The sequence below is a fragment of the Panthera leo genome, chromosome E3 (assembly GCF_018350215.1).
Source record: "Panthera leo isolate Ple1 chromosome E3, P.leo_Ple1_pat1.1, whole genome shotgun sequence".
NCBI classification, from domain to species: domain Eukaryota; kingdom Metazoa; phylum Chordata; class Mammalia; order Carnivora; family Felidae; genus Panthera; species Panthera leo.
The window spans coordinates 491,392-514,000 of record NC_056694.1 but is presented as its reverse complement, the minus strand read 5'-3'; the positions used below and the strand labels follow the sequence as shown (position 1 = coordinate 514,000).

The 22,609-nt window shown below is 57.3% G+C and overlaps 2 protein-coding genes across 3 annotated transcripts in view; one reads left to right on the top strand and one right to left on the bottom strand.

The window, feature by feature from the left end:
- The window catches only part of DNAAF5 (dynein axonemal assembly factor 5), a 48,259-nt gene extending 38,117 nt beyond the window's left edge, over positions 1–10,142 (bottom strand). The window contains exons 1-2 of the mRNA XM_042921199.1: positions 9,515–10,142; positions 6,870–7,054 (exon numbers count right to left, since the gene is read on the bottom strand). Of these exons, the coding sequence (XP_042777133.1) occupies positions 6,870–7,054; positions 9,515–10,142 (813 nt within the window). The remainder of the gene's footprint in view (positions 1–6,869; positions 7,055–9,514) is intronic.
- A 125-nt stretch (positions 10,143–10,267) lies between these two features.
- PRKAR1B (protein kinase cAMP-dependent type I regulatory subunit beta) overlaps positions 10,268–22,609 on the top strand; it is a 115,637-nt gene continuing 103,295 nt past the window's right edge. The window contains exons 1-2 of one of the 2 annotated variants that reach the window (XM_042921604.1): positions 22,230–22,245; positions 22,390–22,472. The gene's annotated coding sequence lies outside the window, so the exon portion shown is untranslated. Of the gene's footprint in view, positions 10,381–22,229; positions 22,246–22,389; positions 22,473–22,609 lie in introns of those variants that run through there. The other variant, XM_042921605.1, reaches the window with a different exon arrangement.

Sequence of the window (22,609 nt, the reverse complement as noted above, 5' to 3'; positions counted from 1 at the left end):
GCATGACCCCGGGGCCCCGAGGGACTCCTGAGGAATCAACGTGCCTCAGGGCAAAAGTACAAGCAGCAGGCGAGACCCTCGAAGCTCAGCCAACACCTTGAGCTGGTGGCGCCCAAGAGCCTGTCTGACGAGGGCCTACCTGCCACCCTGCTGGGTGCCCGAACACGGGGAACGACTGGGGCCTCTGCAGGATGGCAGGCGCTCGGGACCACCAGACTCCAGGGGGCCGGCCCCTGCAGCGAAGGCGTGTCCCGGCCGCTGGGGGTCAGGGACCTGCCGGACCCTCCAGACCGTCCGGCTGCGCTCTCCCGACAGTCACTGCAATGTCCCCCAAGATCCAGGCATTTTGCAGGTTGGAGACTTCAGGTGTCTCCCCTCGTGAGCTGGGAGAGCCCGAGGGCCGGCCTCCCCCAGCCTCAAGCTGGTGTCGCCAGAAACCTGCCGATCCCCGTCATCACGAGACAAATTACCCCTTTCGGCTCAGGAAAACAGCACTGAGCAGAGTTGCCAAGTAACAGTTTGACTAAGCAGGAAATCTTTCAACTAAAGGAGAAAAAGCAGAATGAACCGAGAGTTCTTCCTCTCCGAGTCAGGCTGCGGACCGGGGGGGCTGGGCCAGAGAGACCGGGCACCGACAGCCACCGGGGAAGAGCCGTGTACTTAACACAACACGTGAACACAGAAGAGAACGTCCCACTCTCCTTTAACTGGAGCGTCTCAGGGACCCAGTGAACCGCCCGGCTCTTGCAAGGAGCCCGTTTATTTCCGTACCCTGCTCTCAGCAGAGGCTAGTAAGGCCAACTCCTCAGCAGACTGGCACTCGTCATCCCACCAGACTCGAAAGCAGTTGGAGGAAGTCACCTTTCCCTGGAGCTTGAGCAGTTCACGCTTGGGGGCTGGGGGTCTTTCTGTCCAGGGCCTGAGTGTAATTAACCGTCTCACGTGAAATCGTTCCGCAGCACATCACGGCCCATGCTCACCAAATGCCTTGAATTTTACGCATCTTACATCATTTCAAGTAAGCCCCATCTTTATAATAAAAAACTTTTTTTTTATTTTTATTTTTTATTTTTTTAAATTTTTTTTAACGTTTTTATTTATTTTTGAGACAGGGAGAGACAGAGCATGAACAGGGGAGGGTCAGAGAGAGGGAGACACAGAATCTGAAGCAGGCTCCAGGCTCTGAGCTGTCAGCACAGAGCCCGACACGGGGCTCTAACTCACGGACCGCGAGATCATGACCTGAGCCGAAGTCGGACGTTTAACCGACTGAGCCACCCAGGTGCCCCAATAAAAAACTTTTTTAATAGTATCAACACAATAATATATTTTGTTATTTTATTTAAAAAATTTTTCAGTAGGCTCCACACCTAGCACAGAGCCCAACAAGGGGCTCAAATTCACGACCCTGAGGTCAAGACCTGAGCTGAGATCCAGAGTCAGATGCTTAACCAACCGAGCCACCCAGGTGCCCCTCAACACAATATTTTAATAACACAGCAAATTCTGTTTCAAGTATACAGTATTTAAATTCAGTTAAGGGGCGCCTGGGTGGCGCAGTCGGTTAAGCGTCCGACTTCAGCCAGGTCACGATCTCGCGGTCCGTGAGTTCGAGCCCCGCGTCAGGCTCTGGGCTGATGGCTCAGAGCCTGGAGCCTGCTTCCGATTCTGTGTCTCCCTCTCTCTCTGCCCCTCCCCCGTTCATGCTCTGTCTCTCTCTGTCCCAAAAATAAATAAAAAAAAACGTTGAAAAAAAAAATAAACTCAGTTAAAAAAATTAGCAGAAAGGGTTTCAACTCAACCTGTAACATTTTTAGTTCTTAATCCTGAAAAAGGTTCAACATGATATTTCCTAAGTATGCATTGGACCTGAACAGCCGCTGTATCTGTTGCCAGTTTTCCTTCATTTTAACACCAGGGGCAGGAGGCGGGAAGCAGACGGGGAAGGCGGGAAGATCACGAGGCGGGAAGCGGAAGGTCACGAGTCGGGAAGCAGAGGGGGAAGGCGGGAAGCAGAGGGGGAAGGCGGGAAGGTCACGAGATGGGAGGGGGAAGGCAGGAAGGTCGCAAGGCGGGAGGTGGAAGGGGAAGGCGGGGAGGTCATGAGGCGGGAAAGTCACCAGGCGAGAGAAGGAGGGGGAAGGCAGGAAGGTCATGAAGCGGGAGGGGGAAGGAGGGAAGGTCACAAAGTGGGAGGTGGAGGAGGAAGGCAGGAAGGTCACAAGGCGGGAAGGTCAGGAGGCGGGAGGGGGAAGGAGGGAAGGTCACAGGCGGGAGGCAGAGGGGGAAGGCAGGAAGGTCATGAGGTGGGAGGCGGAGGGAGAAGGCGGGAAGGTCACCAGGCGGGAAGGTCAGGAGGCAGGAGGGGGTAGGAGGGAAGGTCACAAAGCGGGAGGTGGAGGAGGAAGGCGGGAATTCCCGGTCATGAGGTGGGAGGGGGAAGGCGGGAAGGTCATGAGGCAGGAGGGGGAAGGAGGGAAGGTCACAAGGCGGGAGGTGGAGGGGGAAGGCGGGAAGGTCATGAGGTGGGAGGCGGAGGGAGAAGGCAGGAAGGTCACCAGGCGGGAAGGTCAGGAGGCAGGAAGGGGAAGGCAGGAAGGTCACGAGGCGGGAGGCGGAGGGGAAGGCAGGGAGGTCACGAGGCAGGAGGCAGAGGGGGAAGGCGGGAAGGTCACCATAACGGCAGAGCACACGGGGACCCCATTTCCCCTGCGCACAGGTCCCAGATCTTCTCGCTCCTGCGGTGAAATCGAGACCTGCCACCAGAGAGTACCCTGCTCCACAAGAGCGACAGGCTCCCAGTCTCAGGCTGTTCTGACCGAACGCGGGACTCCGACACCCGCTCGGTGCCCCGCGGCAGGACTCCACCCGGGGTCTGCAGCTCATCACATCCCCTCCCACAGCCTCGAAAGTCCCCAGAACCGCTGGGGGCGCACCGTCCTCTCCTCAGGCACCGCTCCGTCCCCACACCCATCACCCCTCAGCACCAGTGAGGTCCTCGCAGGGCGGGGGCAGGGCCCGCCCATTTCTCTGCTCCACCGGGGAGCTGGCAGAAGGCGGGGCCTGGGGACGCCCCAAGGCTGGGCCTGGACGCCCGCTGGGCCGGCAGCAGGGGTGCAGGCGGGGCGGCCGAGCTCCAGCCTGCCGAGCCAGGCATTCCCAGGCAGGGCCCCGCGCGGCACCCAGGCAGGTCCCAGGTCCCAGGCGCTTCCGTAACGGGGTCGGCGCGTCTTACCCAGACCGCGGAGAGCACACACAATCCCAGCTTCTGGCTGAGACGTCATCACCTGCAACACGCAGGGGTGCGTGAAGATGAGGCTCACCCCAGGGGCACCCGAGGGCTGTAAGGACACGGAGGACTATGGCCAGGGGCAGAACCCCGGCCGTGCCTCCCCTCGCGGTTGGCGCGTGCGGGGGACGGGTTTCAGAGGAAGCCACCTCAGCCCTGCCGCGCTGGGACACCCTCTTCCCACATGCTCAGACATGTCCCGGAGACCTGAGGTGACGGACCTCCAGAGCAGGAATTCCGGGACCTACCGCCCACGTTCTGAGCCCCCTTGCCCCCGGGGCAAGCTCCTCTGTGCCCCGCTTCCCCACCTGTGAGACGGGGGGTCCTCACGGTCTCCTCTGCACGGGAGGGCCACACAGACCGAAAGGGTCAATTTGGGCGAAACACCTCTAGTAAGTTACTTCTGGCAGCCACCTGCCCTGCAGTGGGGTGACCCAGGATACGGTCCGGCAAAAGCCGTAGGACAGTAGCTGCGGGATGTTTTCCACAAGTTACGGAGCAGGGAGATGCTCACCTTCCGCGTGGAGCGTGGTGAGATCCGGACACAGCCCCGGGCTGTCCACGGGACCGCGGGTCCGCAAGAGGCCCGGCCCCTGAAACCGCAGAAACACCCGCGGAGCCCGGGACCACGAGGGCCTGAGACCCCGTGCAGACGCATAAGGGGTAGCCAGTGACTTCCCTACCAACTCACTGCGAGGAACTTGCTGGGCACCCCGCTGACAGGACCCCTCATCGGCGAGAAAGCTGGTGGCCAGCTCCAGGGTGGATTGGAAATCCTACCTCGATCGGCCCTGGAAATTGTGCAGAGCAGATCAAATCCCACCGGGAAGAAACGAAAATAAAGACAGCTTTAATAACGGACAGTGTTTCTGGAACACTAAATCACAAGAAAGAGTTGCAGCCCCAAGTTCTGGAAAACTCCGTCACCAAGGAGGCGGAATGTTGCCCCTGACGGCAGCAACGGCCGTGCCGTTCTCAGGGACCTGTCCGTTGACACGCAGCCACAGGGTTCACAGGGACCTGTCGACACCCATCCTCACAGGTCCACGCTCACGGGGCCTGCGACACAACCAGGCTGTTTACGGGAAGCTCCCGACTGACACTCAGTAGCACTGTTGACAGAAAGCTGTCGTACGCGGTCACCACGCTCCCTCGAGGAAAGCTGTTCCACCTGCCCTCGCGCCCCGGGTCCGCCTGGCACAAGCCGGGAGGGAGGCCGTCCCGGGGGTGGCGGCACCACCGTCTGCCACCGGGATCCACCTCGGCCCCCGCCTCCTGCACCAGGTCTCCAGTCCAGGCTGCAGCCGACCCAGCGCCCCGCCCCCTCCCGGGGCAGAGCCCGCTTCTGCTCTCGGTCCCCACCTCCCATGCTGCCCGGTGCCGACCCCATCCAGCTCACGGGGGGGGGGGGGGGGGGGGGGCGGCCGCGTCCCCAGTCACCCCAGTTCAGCGGCCCGCAGGTTGTTGGGAGCAGGGAGGGGCTCTCTGACCCTGGGGTGTAGGGACACGGCCTGAAGCGACATCCTGGGCGGCTGGCACGTCACACCTGGACCCCGGTGCGGGACGTCACAGGCGGGCAACTGAGGGGGGCTTCCGTCCTGGCCCCTAGAGCCCTGAGGGAGACTCATCCTGCCGAGAGGCACCTCCAGTCCCCAAGGGGCGCCGGGGCCACCCCCAGCCCCTCTGCCTCCTCAGGCATCCAACAGCAAGTGGTAAGAAGCTCTAAGCCGTCCACACAACCCCAACAGGCATCGGGGCCCCTTCTGGGCACGTGTGCACACGTGCCTACGGGCCACACTGTCAGGGGCCCCGAGCTGAACGTTCTCGCCTGTCAGGCGAGACAATCCGGCAACAAGCACGCGAAAATATGCTCGACGTCACTCACCATCAGGGAAACAGAGTCACGGCCACACTGAGACGCCGCTTCGCACCCGGCAGGACGGCGACAGACACACACAGACCCCGGAGAAGCGCCGTGGGGACGTGCAGGGGGCGGACCCCTCGCGCACCGCCGCCGGGAATGCCAGGCGCGCGGCCACCGCGGAGAGTGGCCCGATGGCTCTTCCATAGGCTAAACGGACAGTTACCGTACGACCCGGCACCCCCACTCCTGGGTCTACGGCCCGGGCCCCAGAGAAGCGAAGGTGGGCTCAGACACCTGCGTCCCCACGTTGGCACAAGCGCCCGGTGACAGGTGAAGGGACAGAATACAGCCCGCCGCACAACGGCAATCCCTCAGCCTCACGGAGGAACACAGCGTGACCCCCGCTGCAACACGTCGCCCGGTGGAAGAGCCACCAAGACCACTCGCTGTCCTGCTCACGGGCGGCAGGGAGTGGGGGCGGGGAGGAGGGGGGAGGGCGCGATGGGAAGAAGTTGTGGTTAACGGCGGCGGTCCCACGGCGTCGTGAATGCGCTTCACGCGTCCGAACTCCCTCTCAAAAGTGGTAGAAATGGCCCACTTTACGTTACGCGTATTTTACCAAACACTCTAAAGATGACATACCAAAAACGCTGAACGTTTAAATGAGTGATTTGCACACTATGTGAGTTGTTGCTCCATAAAGCTGCGTAAAAAAATAAAACCAAACAAAGCAACTTGGAAGGAAACTGAAGCGTGCCTGCGGCCAGGCGGCCGGATGGTGCCGGGCAACACTCTAGTGTCACCACACTTGGCCCCGGGGGGCCAGCTCCGGCGGGGCCACCCTGAGCGTGCAGCACCATTTCTAGACCGCAGGGGACATGCGAGCAGCTGGTGTGAAGGGTTAAAGGAGACGGTGTGTGCACAATGGGGGAGGGGCCGGCACACAAGTGCTCCCCCATCGGGACAGCAGGGGCCAGGCGGCCATAGCACCAGCTTCTCAGTCCTTGGCCACCTTGGGCCACCTCATGCCCCCACGGCCACAGGCAGGGGCACTTTCTAACCACTCTGGGGACTTCCGCCAGCAACCGCTGCCCCTCCCTCCCCGGGCGACCCCCTGGTCCGTCTCCTCCCTCCCCTAAGTGATCCCCTCCCCGTCTCCTCCCTCTGGGGGGCGGATGGCTCTCCTCCCCTTGTTGTTGCCGGGGGTCTTCAGGTTCTATAAGCAAACTGTGGCCTCACATCCATGACCCAGCCTCCAACCTGACTTCTGCCAACAGAAAAGCCAGCATTCTGGTCTCGGTCTGTCTCTCTCGGTGGGTCCCAAGGCCCAACAGAAACATGACCCCGACACACCAATTCTGACCCTCCTCTTCCTCCTCACAGGTCTGGTTCACCAACCGCTGGGGTTCATCAATCCGCCTCGATGGACGTGCGTCTCACAGACGCCTCTGAAACCACGCGCTACACACAGTTCGACTGTTTTCCAAGGAGGAAATACTCCCGTCCCACGTTCCCCCAAGTGAAGAACAACGAACATATTAAAACAATTCAACTCTCCCCGTTTTCCCAGAGGCGTGAACCAAGACCACCCAGTGACGGCAAATGATGCAAGATGTCCGGGGCAACAGGTAAGAGTTTTACAGAAAAAAAGAAGTTACAAATAGCGCGTTCCCGGTGAAGGGGGGGGGGGGACCACCTAGAGGAGAAACTCGTTACCTGGGGGACGTCATCGAAGAGCCTCTGAGCAAAGTGAGGGAGGACGTCGTCCACCGACTTCCCGCTGCCAAACTGGATCACAGAGCCGGTGGCCTCGATGACAGCCACCCGCACCTTCCAGTGCTGGTGTGAGATGCTCTGCATCAGGGGGCCGATCAAGGACTCCGACTGCATGTGGAAGTGGTCTGTGAGACAGGGGAGGAACCCACTTACCTCCACGGGCTCCTGGGAGGACAGGCCCCCCCGTGTCCCGGAACGCCCTCTCCCCACCCAGGTCCCTGCTGCCGGCCTGCCGAGCACAGGTGTGTGCCCCCTGGCGCCGGGAGAGGCACAGGACTGGCGTGTGACCCAGACGGCACGAAAGGAAAAGGCCAGGGGCTTGACTCCCTCTCGGCCGAAGGCAGGAGCTACGAGGAGAGTGTGAGGCTGTCAGCAGTGGCACTGGGTGCCCGAGAGGGATGCCAACCAAAGGAGAGAAACGGAGCCTGGAGAACGCTGCCCAAGTCCCCACACTGGCTGTGCCTCGAAGCCAGATGGCTGGCGCTACACAGGGAACAGGGCCGACATCACTTGGGGTGAAGCCACTCCACTGCCTACTTGTTCGGGCCTCGCACAAAATCAGAACTGGGATGGCTCTGGCAGGTAGGCCGGCCCGCTGGTGTTGGAGTTCTGACTTCAGTTCTGCCGCTGCCGGAGACACAACCACAGACGGCTACTTCGGTGATGCTGTAGCTGAGTTCTTTCGCCCTGAGGGCCTCAGATCAAGGCGGGATGTTGACCTAGCGCTGCCCAGTGTGGTGTGGATCCAGGAGAGGGTCCTCACGGGGAGCCGGCAGAGTAGAGGGTTTGGAGGAGGGACGTCCTTCAAGCACAAGGAACCGTCCCTCGCTCGGAAATGAGTGGGCACCTAGGATGCAGGCAGGCACTGCCCCACCCTTCCAGAACTTACAATCCAGTGAGGGAACACACAAAGGCTGCAAGGCAGAAGCCGTCACCCTGGCTGACTCACAGACCAGGGAGCGAAGTGGTTGGGGGTCAATGAGAAATGTGTTAAAAGCTTGTAATTCCCTTGGGGCGCCTGGGTGGCTCAGTCGGTTCAGCGTCCGACTTCGGCTCAGGTCATGATCTCACAGTTTGTGAGTTCGAGCCCCACGTCGGGCTCTGTGCTGACAGCTCAGAGCCTGGAGCCTGCTTCGGATTGTGTCTCCCTCTCTCTCTCTGCCCCTCCCCCGCTCATGTTCTGTCTCTCTCCGTCTCAAAAATAAACATTAAAAAAAATTAAAAAAAAATAAAATAAAAGCTTGTAATTCCCAAAGGCTGTCTCCAGCCCAAGCCTCAAACCCAGCTCTCTTAGAAATTCTGTACTATTTGAATCCAAACTTGTCACTCACAACGGAAATCTTGACGGTCCCTAATGGCAAGGGGTGAAAAGAAGCCTCATTCATTCTTCTTTGTCTCCTGTCCACCCAAACCTCCTTCTCCCTCATCCCCCACCCAGTTCAACAGGACACCCTGCCCGCTCCGTGCCCGACATCCATCCATCCATCCACTTTCTTCCATGTCTGTTAGCCGACCGCTCACCCCCACAAGTCCAAGCCAACCATCATCTAAGTATGGATTAACTCTCGCCCCAACTGACTTTCTCATTTCCCCTTGCCACCTTTGGTGATCAATTCTCTGAGCACCACAGTCATCTTTTAAACATCAGAACTGGGGTGCCTGGGTGGCTCAGTCGGTTAAGGATCCGACTTCAGCTCAGGTCATGATCTCCCAGTTTGTGGGTTCAAGCCCCGCGTCGGGCTCTGTGCTGACAGCTCAGAGCCTGGAGCCTGCTTGGGATTCTGTGTCTCCTTCTCTCTCTGCCCCTCCCCCACTTGTGCTCTGTTTCTCTGTCTCTAAAATAAATACACGTTAAAAACAAATCAGAATCTGAGCCTCTCCCGCCCTTTCTCCACACCCCCCGCTGGCTCCTCATTGCATTTAACACTAAATTCAAACCTGCAGCAGCTTCCCCCCTTTCTTCCCTCCAGCAATCTTGACCTCCTTTCTGCTCCTCACATCTACCAAGTTGTTTATTCCTCAAAGCTGGTTTCCTCCAGACCACAGATCACAGATCTTCAACCTCTATATTTCCTCCTACAGGAAGCCTTCCCAACGGGACTAAGTAGAGGCCTCCAACCATTCCACATCCCAGTCTGAGGCAGTAAGGAGAAGTTAACTGGGGCAAGATCCTGCAGAAACAGCTACTTAGAAAAAGGGAATGTCCTGATCAGATTAGAATTCTTAAAATAATGGAGAACGAATTAAAGGAAAACACGTGAGAAGTGGCCTCTCTCCATTCAGGAGGACAGCGCTCCGACCCAAAGAGGGAAGACCGATAGGCTTAGCGATGGGGACGAGGCCTGGGAGACCGCAGCGGTGATTCTCGGGGCGCGCTCCCACCAGCGCCCGGGTTCGTCACGCGGGTGAGAAGCAGCCACCGGAACGCGCCGCGTCCCAGACCCTCTGGGCGATTTCCGCGGGGTTTCCGCGACTCTGCATTTTGCGAACCACCGAACGGCGAGGAGCGGCCGCAGCTTCGGGCGTCGGGGACGGCGCCCGTGCCTGCCCGCGCCCGCACCCCGACCCCCGCGCGAGACGGGCACCTGGCGTGGCGCGCGCCAGGCTGGCGGCGCACTGGCAGCTCTCGCGGCGCACGGCGGCGAAGGGGTCGAGCAGCGTGCAGCGCAGCACCCTCACGGCGTCGTCCAGGTGGGGCGCGAGCGCGGCGCCGCCCAGGCGCACGGCCAGGCCGAGCAGCTGCACGAGCGCCAGGCGCAGCTCCTCGCAGGTCTCGGGCGGCCGGCCGCGCTCGGACTCGGGGCCGGCCAGGCGCGCGACCAGCGCCGGCAGCAGGCGCGGCAGGGCGTCGCGGGGCCGCGCGGCGCGCCGCAGGCCCAGGCCCAGCAGGTGCGCCGCCAGCGCGCGGCAGCCCTCCGCCGGGTCGGCCAGGCAGCGCAGCAGGCGCGGCAGCAGCAGGCGCGCCCACGGGCCCTGGAAGCCTGCGGCCGCGGCGGCGGACTCGGCGGCGGGCTCCTCGGGCCACGCCGCCTCGATTGCGCGCTGCAGCGCCTCGAGCGCGCGCCGCCGGCTCAGCTTGCTGTCGGCCTCAAGCCCGGGCAGCAGGCGGCTCAGGGCGCGGCTCAGCTCCGCCGCCTCGGCCGTCTCGGCCGCCTCGGCCGCCTCGGCCGGGCCCGGAGGCGCCGCGGCCTCCGCCGCCACCAGTGCCGCCATCTTGCCCGCGTTGCCCGTCGCTAGGGGAGACCGGCGCTTTCACGACGGCCGCGGCGCGGATTACGGCTCCCCTTCCGGTTGGTCGCGAATACAACTTTATTGGCAGCTCTGGGCGCGGACGGGACACTGCCGGGAGGGGCCGGAAACGCCGCGGGTTCCTGCGCGCTCGGTCTCAGCGTAGCGATAGGAGGCGAAACTGGTCGGGGGAATGAATGGCGAGGGGACTTGATGTGGACAGGTAAGTCCTGCCCGTGAAGTGACAGCACCAGTGACAGGGCAGGGTCAATGAGAGGAACTCCGCGGAGGCGCTGGCGCGAGAGCCGGAGCGGGAGGGAAACGGCGGGGGCAGAGGCCCCGGGTGGGGGTGCTGTGGTTTGAATTGTCTCCCCCAAGTTTGTGTATTGGAGTCCTAGTCCCGAGAACCTCAGAACGTGACCTTATTTAGCGATAGGGACCTTACGGCGGCCATCAGAGTAAAAATACGTCACGGGGGCCACGGTCCCATGCGACTGCCTCTATTGTTGCATCCACCCGATTCCTGAAACAGAATGCTATGGGCACCAGTGACAGTCACAACAAAGTTTATTACAATGAGAGGCAAGGCCGACCGACCGGGTCCAACACTCTTGATAAGAGTGCAGCCTGGAACACCCGGGGTAGAGAGTTTTTATAACCGATCACATCGTTTTATCATCACCTGGGAACAGAACAAAGAAACAGTTTCTAGATGAGTTAGAAACAGTTGCCAGATGAGTTAGAAACAGTTGCCTAATGAGGTGTTCATTTTAGACTTTCTGCCTCTAAGTTGCAACCAGTGGATCTCCTTGGCTCTGCCTCTGATGCTCTTTTCTTTGAACTTTTGTTTCCTTAATTGGTGAAGCCTAATTTACAAGAGTATGAGGGGTAGTTTACAAGAGCAAAGCAAGGCTGTTATCTCTTAACCTTCAGTGTCAACCCAAAGCTGTTATTTTTCAAGCTAAGCGTTAGCCCTACACTACAGTTTAACCCTTACACTATGAAGGGCGGATTTTGGAGGTGGATGCAGCACACACGGAGAACACCACGTGTGCAGGCCAGGGACAGCGGCCGGGACAGAGCCGCCCTGCAGCCTCCGGACTGGGTGGCCCAGCAGCCTTGGGACAGTGGCCCAGGACAGAGAGGCCCAGCAGCCTGGGGACAGCGGCCTGGGACAGAGAGGCCCGGCAGCCTGGGGACAGCGGCCTGGGACAGGCTGGCCTGGCAGCCTAGGGACAGTGGCCCGGGACAGACCTGCCCCAGCAGCCTGGGGAGGAACCAGCCCTGACTTCTGGCCTCCAGACTGTCGTGGAAGGCACCCGGTCTGCCAAGGGAGCCCATCAGGGAGGCCCCGAGGCTGTTCTGGAAGCTCCTTGTGGCTGCAGCCCAGGGACCCAGGGAGAGCAGGAAGAGGGGGAGGGGGTCAGACCACCAGGGCCTTTATCTTAGAGTGATGGGGACACAAGGAAGGCTGTAGGGGTGGGAGAGTCGGCACCAGCAGGCTTGTACTTTTCTGAGCGTGCTTTGCTGCTGTGGGGGGAGTGGGGGGCAGTTGTGGCTGTTTGAAGGTGAGCTCTGCCCCAGATGGGAAACAGCAGGCAGTCGACTTAGGGTGTTGCGGCCTCCTGCTCCAGAGAGCGTGGTGCAGACTCACTGTTCCTTGCTCCTTCCTGTGGAATACCTTACCAGTAATTCCACAGTGATGGGAAAGGACAGGCCAGGGTCCTCAGCACTGGGTGGCGGCCGCACAGTGGGTTCCCTGGGTTTTCCTCTTCTCTCTCACAGGTTCCCAGAATAGGTGCCAGAGAGGCCTGCAGCCCAACCCAGAACTGCCTGCAGGCTGTTGAGTTTGACTAAACTTGTCTATAATGTTGCTGCCTCTGTGTCCGTGGAGTGTAGCCAGGCAGCCTGCAGGGGCTTTGGACCAGCACCAGCCCCTCCCACGCACACGTGTCCTACAATTCCTGCAGAGTCACAGTCAGTGAAAGTTTTGGTATAACTCTCCTGCAACCCTTGTGATAAGCACGTTCCCCTGACGCCCAGGGAGCCCCTGCAAAGTTGACCAAAGCCCTGCTCTTTTTGACTCAAATTGACCGATCCGGCCCTAGCCCAGAACCCCCAAAGCACTCCACGGACCCTTTCTCTGCCTGTGCCCTGCCTCGACCTCCCCACATGCTGTGCTGTGCACCCCCAGGACCTGTGAGTCATAAGCACCTCTCTTGTACTTTCCCTCCCAGTCCTTGTGTTCTGCCTGTCAAATGTTAATTTAACAGTCACAGCACGGGCAAGAAAATTGCAGGACGAACCACCGCTTCCTGGCCACAGGACTGGGAAACACATCATAGTTAAACTTCTGAAAACCGAAGAGAGGAGAAAAAATGTTATACATAGAAACGATGCGTGGCCTGTAGGGGAACAGCAGCATGAGTGACAGCAGGTGTCTTATCCTACATCACAGAGGCCGGGAGGAAGCGGCATGTTGTTCAAGCATCGAAAGAGATTGAAAGGGAAGTGAATTCTCTACCAACAGAACCGTCCTCAGGAGTGAAGGAGGAATGAAAATATTCTCAGACAGAGGCAGACTGATAGAATTTGTTGCTAGCAGACTTGCCCTTGGTGAATGATTAAAAGGAGCTGTCCAAGAAGAGGAAAATTGTAACAGGAAGGCAGGGCCCTTCAGAAAATTAAGAATAGAATGGGTAAGAGTGGAAGGACACACGACTGACCGTCTTTCACTTCGTAAGTTTCTTCAATCAGGGTTGATGCTTGAAGCAGAAAATAACGCTGATGTGGGGCTCAGTGTATGCAGAGGAAATATTTATAATTATATTTGAAAAGCGGGAAGGATGAAGGGACGTAGTGGCAGTAAGGTTTCTACACTGCACTCGACGTGGCACAACATCGATACCAGGGGACCTCTAAGTGCCATGTGTGTGTGTGGTGATGTCTGGGGCAGCCGCTGAGAAAGCTCAACATGGCGGTAGAGGCAGAAACATTAAATGGAATTCTAACAAATGTTTCAGGATCTCACAGGGCACAAGAGAGGAAACCAACACGATTAATGAAATGGCAGACGGAAGCCCTAATATGTCAATGATTACTTTAACGTAAATGGTCTAAATGTACCAGTTAGAAGACAGAGGTTGGCAGAGTGAATAAAAAAACCGAGACCCGACTCTGCGTTGTCTACTATATGCTGAAGCTCATTTTGGCCACAGGGACATGGGTAGATTGAAAGTAAAAGCATGGAAGAGGATATATCAAGTAAACATTAATTTTTAATAAGCAGATAGACTCTATTAATGCCAGCCAAAATAATCTTCAGAGTGAAGAAACTTTCTCAGAAAAAAACAGGGACGTTACCTAATGATAAAATGACCAATCCCAAGTGCACAGGCACCAAATGACAGCTTCAGAGCATATGAAGGACTTTATATGAGGACTTCTTACCCACTCTCAGCAGTTGTAGAATTACTAGACAGACATTCAGCAAAGATATACAAGAGCACCGCCCTCAACCGACAAGATTAAGGGACACTTGTGGAACACTCCACCCAACAACAGCAGAGGACACATTCTTTTCCAGTGACCGTGGAACATATTCCAAGAGAGACCATATCTTGGGCCATAAAACAAAATCAATTTAAAAGAACTGAAACCATACAGAGACTATGTTCTCTGAATCAAACTGAAAATCAGTAGCAGACAATAAGAAAATCTTCAAACGTGGAAATTCAGCACAGGTGTCCTCAGAGATACAAAGGAATGAATGGCTGCTCTACACAAGGAGCTGGTGACTCTAGGGAAGATGTCGTGAGTCCAAAGGGCAGTCATTAAAGGGTGAGTGCAGCGAGATCCTACTTACGTGACATTTGTGAAGTGACAAGTCCAGGTCTTCCTGGTCTCCGGGGTTAGGGATGGAGCTGGGAGTGGCCCTGACGCACCGATGGGGCAGTCGTGTGTGGTGACGGTACTTAAGCATTGTGATGGTGGTGGTGGCGGCCACTCGGATACACAGACGGCATCTGCCCTGTCTCCTTCCCGAAGACACACAGCCAGACCGAAGGGAAGGAAGTAAACCGGTGATCCCAGGAGCAGCCCAACGGAAGGGCCAGTGCATCAAAATAAGTACGACATGCCCATAAAAGAGGTGAAGGTCTTTATCTTGGCGGTGTGACACCGGGAACAAGAAGAAGGTGCCTAAAAGAGGGGGATGGAAGCAAAAATGCTGATATCTGGTTGATGGATGCCCTAGAGAAAGGGGTCATAAATACGGGGAGTAGCCAATATTTGAAGGGACAACGGAGACAAATTTTCCAGAGTGGAAGAGAAAGGACCGTCAGCTTAGATCTGCAGAGTACCAAGGAGGCGCACATATTGACAGGCTACGGAATCCAAGAATGTCAAAGATAAACGTGGAGAGGACTGCCAGAGAAAAAACAGATTGCTTTCAAAGGAACAGGAATCAGACTGAGATCAGATGTTGTTACTCCACCGCTATCTCCGTTACGCTTCTTGCCCGAGTAGAGTACGAAAGGTTGATTTTTTCCCCCCAGTAGCAAAATACGTAGATAAACCTGAACCTGGTAAAAAAAAAAAAAAAAAAAAAAAAAAGGAATAATAAAGGTTAGAACAGAAAGTAATGAAACAGAAAAACATACAATGGAGAGTATCAATAAAACCAAGAGTTTGTTCTTTTACAAGGCTACGAAAATTGCTAAACCTCTGTTAAGACTGACAAGGGGAGAAAATACGAAAGCACAAAACCAACATGGAGTGGAAAGGGGTTGTCACTACAGGTCCTAAGCAATAAAGAGACACTGCAAGGATCATATGAATCACTTTATTCCTCCCAAAGCAGATGAATTGGTGGATTCCTAGGAAAATGTGGTTTACTAAAACTTATGCAAGAAGAAATAGGAAGGCAGGAGAGTGTGGTACCTAGTAAAGAAATTGGCTTTGTGGTTTAAAAGCATTGGGGCGCCTGGGTGGCTCAGTCGGTTAAGCGAGTGACTTCGGCTCAGGTCATGACCTCGCAGTCGGTGGGTTCAAGCCTCGTGTCAGGCTCTGTGCTGACAGCTCAGAGCCTGGAGCCTGTTTCGGATTCTGTGTCTCCCTCTCTGCCCCTTCCCAGCTCACACTCTGTCTCTCTCTCTCTCTCAAAAATAAACATTAAAAAAAAAAATAAAAAGCTTCCCACGATAATGGCTGTAAGCACAGGTCTTTATTAACTTCAAAACATTTAACTAGGAAATAACTCTGGGCCTAGACTCTTTGACACCAGGAAGAGGGAGCATCTCTAAACCCATTTTATGAGGCCAGCATCATAACCTTGATCCCACACGGTGACAGGGACATTACACAAAAGGAATATTATAGATCAGTCTCTCTCATTGAATACAGGTGTAAAAATCCTAAATAAAATATTAACCAACTCAGTCTGGAAATCAAGAATTTAAAAAGAATAATACATTGTGACCAGATTGAATTTATTCCAGGAATGCAAGTTAATTTAACATAGAAATGAATGTAATTTACCACATTAAAACAAGCTGAAGAAAAAAAAAATCATGGGATCATCTTGGTGGGTGCAGAAAAAGCACGTGATGAAACATGGCACCTGTTCGTGACAACAACTTGGCAGATGAGGGGTAGAAGGCACACCCACAAATACCCACTTAGCACATGTCACATGAGATGCAGAGGACAGGTGCCAAAGACAGCTGCTGACATTCCTCCCATGCCTGCACACGGATCCAGCCTCGTGTTGAATCTGAGCTGGCCTGCGAGCTCGCCTGGTCCCTGGAACGTGGCAGGAAGCGTGCCGAGCTGTCTCCACGCCTGGGGGAGGCGGTTACTAAAACAACAACAACAGAAAACAACACGTATTGGCAAGGACACGAGAAACCGGAACCTGGGGCGCTGCTGGTGGAGGGCCGCTGGGGAAGATGGTCTGGCGGCTCCTCAAAAAACGAAACCTGGGACTCCCGTAAGCTCCACCACGTCTGTGTCCTGTTACACAGCCTATAGAGGTGGACACAGGTCAGGCAGGTCCCTGCTCGCCCGTGCTCCCAGCAGCCGAGCGGCGGAAGCGGCCCGGGTGTCCATCACGGGTGACGGATAGAGCGTGGGGTACTGTTGAGCTGCAGAAGGAATGAAGTGCGGACGCCGGCCACCGTGTGGCTGAACCCTGAAAACACGATGCTCGGCGAGAGCCCGACACGGAAGGCCACGCAGCGTAGAGTCCCCTCCTCGGAGGTCCCTGAGGCTGACGCAGTGGCCGGTGGTGTGCCCTCTTCTGGGAGTTCTAGATGCCAGAGGCTGTTCCGACGCGGGAGGGGGCAGGCCCCGTTACAGAGTCTGGGGAGGGCGGTGGGAGAGCGAGAGAGGGGCAGAGCTAAGGGACCCCTCTCCTTCCCCACTGCTCGCAGCAGGGCGCCTCGTTGGAGGAGGCCGTGCTCCTAATCTCAGTCTGGTTTCGCGTTTTCATCACTTCCTGGTCCTGGACGATTACGACGACTGAGCTGACTGACGCTGGGTTCATATCTTAGCGTAACCTTAGAACTTTGAAACTGTATGTTTGAGCCAGAACGAGATGCCACTGTCCACACGTGCCTCTCGGGGCAGAGACAGGACTGCCTCCACTGAATAGTTAAAGAGTCAGGAAGAGGTAAGGAAAACGTGATTTCCAAGTCTATTCCCGGAGTCTCGCTTGTTCAGTGTCCTGTGCCACGTGTTTTAAAGCGTGTCATTTAAGCCAGTATAACAAACTGACTTCAGCAAATAATTCCTGCTTGGTTGATTCATTCGTGATCTCATCCAACACACGTGGGCTGTTTGACGTTTCTGGGCATCCTGCTGGGCACCAGGATACAGCAGGCAGTCAAAGCAGACGCTGTCACTTCTCACGGAGCCGACAGCCGGGAGGGGAGGTGCCACGTGCAGTGGGGGGCAGGGCGGAGGTGCAGACGCCCCCAGGAGAGACTCTGGAGGTGGGGTCCGAGGTGGAGGAACTCAGGCACAGAGGAAGGGAATGCTGGTCCGAGGGCCGGGGGGCAGAGGGAGGGAGGGGGATGGGGACCTTGGCTGGCTTGAAGGCGTCACTGGCTTTGCCCCTGGACCGGCCTGACGGGAGACGGTGGGGCACATGGGCAGGGGCAGGGTTACTTTGCAGAAGCAGATTCGGGGCTGAGGGGCAGGGGGGTGACCAGGGCGTTCCGATTCCTGGCTTGGACAGGGTCACAGACGGCTGAGACCTCCAGGATCCAGTAAGTCAAGGTGGTGTAGCCTCCGTCCCAACGGCTCGCATGAGTTAGGAAGTCCGTAGGCTGGGAGTGGTCTCCAGCCCGTGATGCAAGGGCCCCCTCGAAGGCCGGGGCCCCGCTGCGGGGCAGCTCTCCTCCTGGCCAACTCCGGCTTCCTAACTGGTGTGATGGTGGGCAGTTTCTAGCATCCGATGTGTGGCTTCACCCCTCGAGCGACACAGGCCCTCAGGGAAGCTCGGCGGCTGTCGGACGTTGGGTGCGTGTGGTGGCGGGAGGGCCGCTGCTTTTAGGCCCTGCTGCTCAGGCCGGGCGCTGGGGAACTGCTGGTGTCAGTGTCTTGGTGTCAGGCTCTCCGCAGAAGACCCACCAGCGCCGGGGGAGGGCGAAGATGGGGCCCCCGGCGTTCCGGTGAGGGGCAGGGGTCCGCCCTGGTTTGGGTCTCTGCCGTCCTGGACCCCCAGTCTAGAGACCGTCCTCCTCCTCCGGGGCCGCAAGGCCGACTCTCCCCCAGCTCCAGCAGCTCTCCCTCCCAGGGGATCCGGTGAGACCACCTCTGAGGCTGCGGGGGTGGGGGTGGGGGTGGGGAGGCCTGTGGTGTGAACTGGGCTCTTCGACAGGCTCTTTCTGTCAGTTCACAGTTCAGTAAGTCGACGACGGCTCTCCCGTCCTCGTTTGGGCTCCCAGACTCTTGTGAGGGTCTCCCCTGGGTTCTCCCCGTCCTCGGGGCTTTGCGCCTTTACAACAAAGTCCCTTGGAGCACCTGGGTGGCTCAGCCAGTTGGGCGTCTGACTTGGTCAGGTCATGATCTCGCAGTTCGTGACCTTGAGCCCATTGTCAGGCTCTGTGCAGAAGCCGCTTCAGAACTTCTGCCCGCCCGCCCCCCTGTGCCCCTCACCCGCTTGTGCTCTCTCTCAAAAATGAATATTAAAAAAAAAAAAGCCTTTATTGTGATTTTAGTGTGGTTTGTGGAGGAAGCGAAAATAACAGGTGTTTTGAATTCCCTCTTTCCAGGAAGATTTTAAAAATTTAATGTAAAGAAAACCGATTACTTTTGAACGGTTAAGACACGCATTTGGTGCACAGCTCGAATGGCACTCGAGGACACGGAACACAGAAGGGCTCCTGCCCCCGCTCGCCTCAGAGGCCGCCTGTGTCCTTCAGTGTCCCTCTGGAGGCGCCATGCCTGAATCCGCACGCGCCCACACGTACGGCCACCCCTCAGCTGGCAGCACACGTGCCAAGTTTCACACCGTGGTTTTGGTTTCTGCTCAGGAACACGCCGTGGGGATGGGTTAGCGTTCGCGCACTCAGGGCCACCACATGCTCTTTAAACGGTCGTGTGGCGCCCCGTGGTCCCGTGGGCCGCAGAGTATTTCGTCAGACCCTGTCGATGGACACTTGGTTTTTCCTGCCACTCTGCTTCTCAGGAGTTTCTGTGCGCCCGGAAAGGTATACGTTGACCCACGTGCAGAAAAACGCACCCATCGGGATAGTCACTGCGGTATTGATTTGTTATCAAACGATTGATAAACCTAGCGAGGTAGGATTGCTGGGATCTGGGTATTTAACGATTTTCCCCGAGTGTGCGAAGAGGCCCCTCTGTGCACACCCCCACCAGAAGCGCGGGGGGGGGGCCCGTTTCCCATGCCCCCACCACCTGCAATTGCCAGACCGCAGGGCCTGTGTGAGCCCGACAGGTTAATCTGCACTGGGTGTCTTCATGCAGAGGAAATCGGCCCTTTGTGACGGGTATCGTGAATTTATCGCCTGTTTTGTTTTTATTTTGAATGTGCGAGGGTTTTTTTATGCACAGGTTTTCATTTTTACAGAGTTGAGTTTATCAGTTTTCATATTTATGGCTCCTGGATGTATGATTACAAAGGCCTCCTGTGACAGGGTGTCTGGGTGGCTCAGTCGGTTGAGCGTCCAACTTTGGCTCAGGTCATGATCTCACGGTTTGTGGGTTCGAGCTCCACGTCAGGCTCTGTGCTGACAGCTCAGAGCCTGGATCGTCCTTCGGATTCTGTGTCTCCCACTCTCAGCAACCCCCCACCCCCTGCTCTCTCTCTCCTCCTCTCTCTCTGCCTGTCCCCTACTCATGCTCTCTCTCTCTCAAAAATAAAAAATAAATGTTAAAAAAAACAAGGCTTCCTGTGTCTGGAGATGATATTTCCCAAACGTTACTTTTGTTGCTTGTGTATCATCTGACCCGTCTCAAGTTGATACAAAGAGAGACACTGGGATCCAACCCAACTTTTTTCCAATTGACTTTACTTCTTCCCAAACTATTAAGTTATCGTCATCCCCACAAATATGCAATGCCACCTTCATCACGTGCAGAGTCCCTGTAAATATTGGTTTGGGTTTATTTCTGGATTCCTTGTTCTGATTCTCGAACGTCTGTTCTTTCCTGTACCCTGTTCATAATCTTTTAATGTATCTTCCTATGTGGCTCTGCTGGATATTCCCGCCTCCTGAGTCTGCTCGGGCTGCTATGACAAAATTACCACAGGCCGGGCAGCTTGTGAACAGCAGACACTGATTCCTCACGGCCCCCGAGGCTGGACGTGGAGAGGAAGAACCCCCTGTGGTTCCGGCCAGGCCGCTGCTGGCCGTCTGGTCACCGCATCCTCGCCGGGCTGTGGGGGCGAGGGCGCGCCCCGGGTCTCTTTCGTGAGGGCACTGAGCTCGCCGTGAGGGTCCCGCCCAGGACCTAGCACCCCACGCTGGGGGTCAGGGCTTGAACAGGAGTTTGGGGGGCCGCAAACGTTCTGTCTGTGGCATTTCTGTAGCTGCGTTCTCGTCCAGCACCCACCCGGACGTGAGGCTGGGCTTCTCCCTGGCCCCCACCCTCTGCCCGGGACTCAGCTGTCCACAGAAAGAGTCCCCGCAAACGCACTGACTGAACAACACACCCGATTATCCCGTGGCTCTGTGGGCCTGGGGTCTGTGTTCTCACCGGAGGCCCCACGGGGTGTCTGCTTCCAAGCGTGGGCTGTCACACAGCAGGGCCACCCCAGGGAGCGTGGGTGATCAGACTTCACAGACATGTGACAAAACTGGTAGGAAGTTGTGCATCCCAGACCCACCTCACGAGCCATTTAAAAGCTGAAAAATCAAGGAGCGCCTGGGTGGCTCAGTGGGTTGAGCGTCCAACTTCGGCTCAGGTCACGATCTCACAATTCACGGGTTTGAGCCCCACATCGAACTCTGTGCTGACAGCTCAGAGCCTGGAGCCTGCTTCGCATTCTGTGTCTCCCTCTCTCTCTGTCCCTCCCTGGCTCGTGCTCAGAGTCTCTCAAAACTAAATAAACATGAAAAGAAATAAAAGCTGAAAACTGGATAACATTGTTCTTGCAACGTTCTCCTGCTGCCTCCTTCCCAAGGAATCTCTCTCACCGAATGCAGCTTCTTCAGAAGTACAGGGTTTGGGGGATGCTTCCCGCCTCCTCTCCCCCTGTGGCCCGTCTTCTGCATCCCTACAGGGCCCCTGCCTGTGTGTGCTCAGGGTGGGACTTAGAGCCCTCCCCGAGGAACTGCTGTGGCCCTAAGAATAATAACCACTGGGGGTCACGGTCACTGGCCCCTGCTGCCTGCTGCTCCCTACACGCCCGGCCTCCGTCCCAGCTCCTCACCTAAAAGCTGCACTCGAGTACCATCCACCCGTTTGAGGTGTAAGGGCCTGTCCAGGAAGGCTCTCGCACCCGGCTGTCCCCCAAGGGCCTCTCCAGGAAGGCTCTGGCACCCGGCTGTCCCCCAAGGGCCTCTCCAGGAAGGCTCTGGCACCCGGCTGTCCCCCAAGGGCCTGTCCAGGAAGGCTCTGGCACCCGGCTGTCCCCCAAGGGCCTGTCCAGGAAGGCTCTGGCACCCGGCTGTCCCCCAAGGGCCTCTCCAGGAAGGCTCTGGCACCCGGCTGTCCCCCAAGGGCCTCTCCAGGAAGGCTCTGGCACCCGGCTGTCCCCCAAGGGCCTCTCCAGGAAGGCTCTGGCACCCGGCCGTCCCCCCAAGGGCCTCTCCAGGAAGGTTCTGGCACCCGGCTGTCCCCCAGCGAGCAGGTCAGTAGCAGTCAGCCACATCCTCTGCCCTCAAGGCTTCTGCACGCTGCCCAGGACACGGTGCCTGTGGGGAAGTCAGACCACGGTGCCCCACCACGTCTCCAGAGGCCAGGGTCGAACGAGTCATTTTCCCTTCTGCACCCAGAGAATGTTTGTGTCTCTGCCCCGCAGACTGAATAAAGGAGGGGAAAAACAGCACCGTGCCTATTTGAGCTCTCAGCATTAAGCAAGCAGATTCACATAGTCCCACGAGGGGAGTCCACGTTGCCCCCACAGGTGCCCACCTCCGTGCAGGGGCAGCGCCACAGGGAAGTGTTCCTGCAGGAGAAACACTCCGGTGGTTGAATCTTGGCGGGAGAATGGAGCTGACAGACCCAGGGGTGGTGCTCGGGAAAGAACGTGGCTCTGAAGTCGGGTCTTTGCAAGGCTTGGTCACCCAGGTTCTAGGGGTAAATACCCCCCCCCCCCCCCCGAGCTCGGATTGTCGATAACCTCTGCTGGGGAACGCAGTAGGGCTGAGCATGTAGTGGGGGGCCTCCCTGTGGGTGGAGGGGACGTTCTCAGACGAGCACTATTTACGGGGCTTGTGAATGGGCGACCTGATACCAGCCGTTTGTTCCCAGTGGAAGGCGGGGGCTCTTGGACACCCTACAAGAAGCCAGGATTTATCACTGCCCAGGGGGAGGGGACCTACCCGTGACTGTCAGCATTGTGGGTGCTCATGGTTTCACACCCCAGCTCTGCGAGGGACATTCCTGCTGTCCTCACGTAAGCGCATTGGCTACTGATTGTCCAGTTGGCTGCCCAGCTGACCCCTGACCTCCCCCCACATTGAGGGCAGGCGCTGGGGAAGCGGAAAGGAGCTCCTAGCTTCTCCACCTGAGTGTGACCTGTTCCTTTATCTTTACGTAGGCAAGAGAAAGTGGGGCCAGCGTCAGCCCTCGTGGGGGAGCGCACCGGGTGAGGCCGGCCTTGCTGTGATGTGCTGAGGACAGGTGAGCAGGGAGGACAGGGGAGCGGAGGACAGGTGACTGTGCACAGGAGAGTGTGGGAGAGGTGCACAAATATCTTCTGTCCCTTCAAGGCCTGGGTTCCCTGTCCCTTCTCCTGGTATCTGGACCACTCTGTGGCA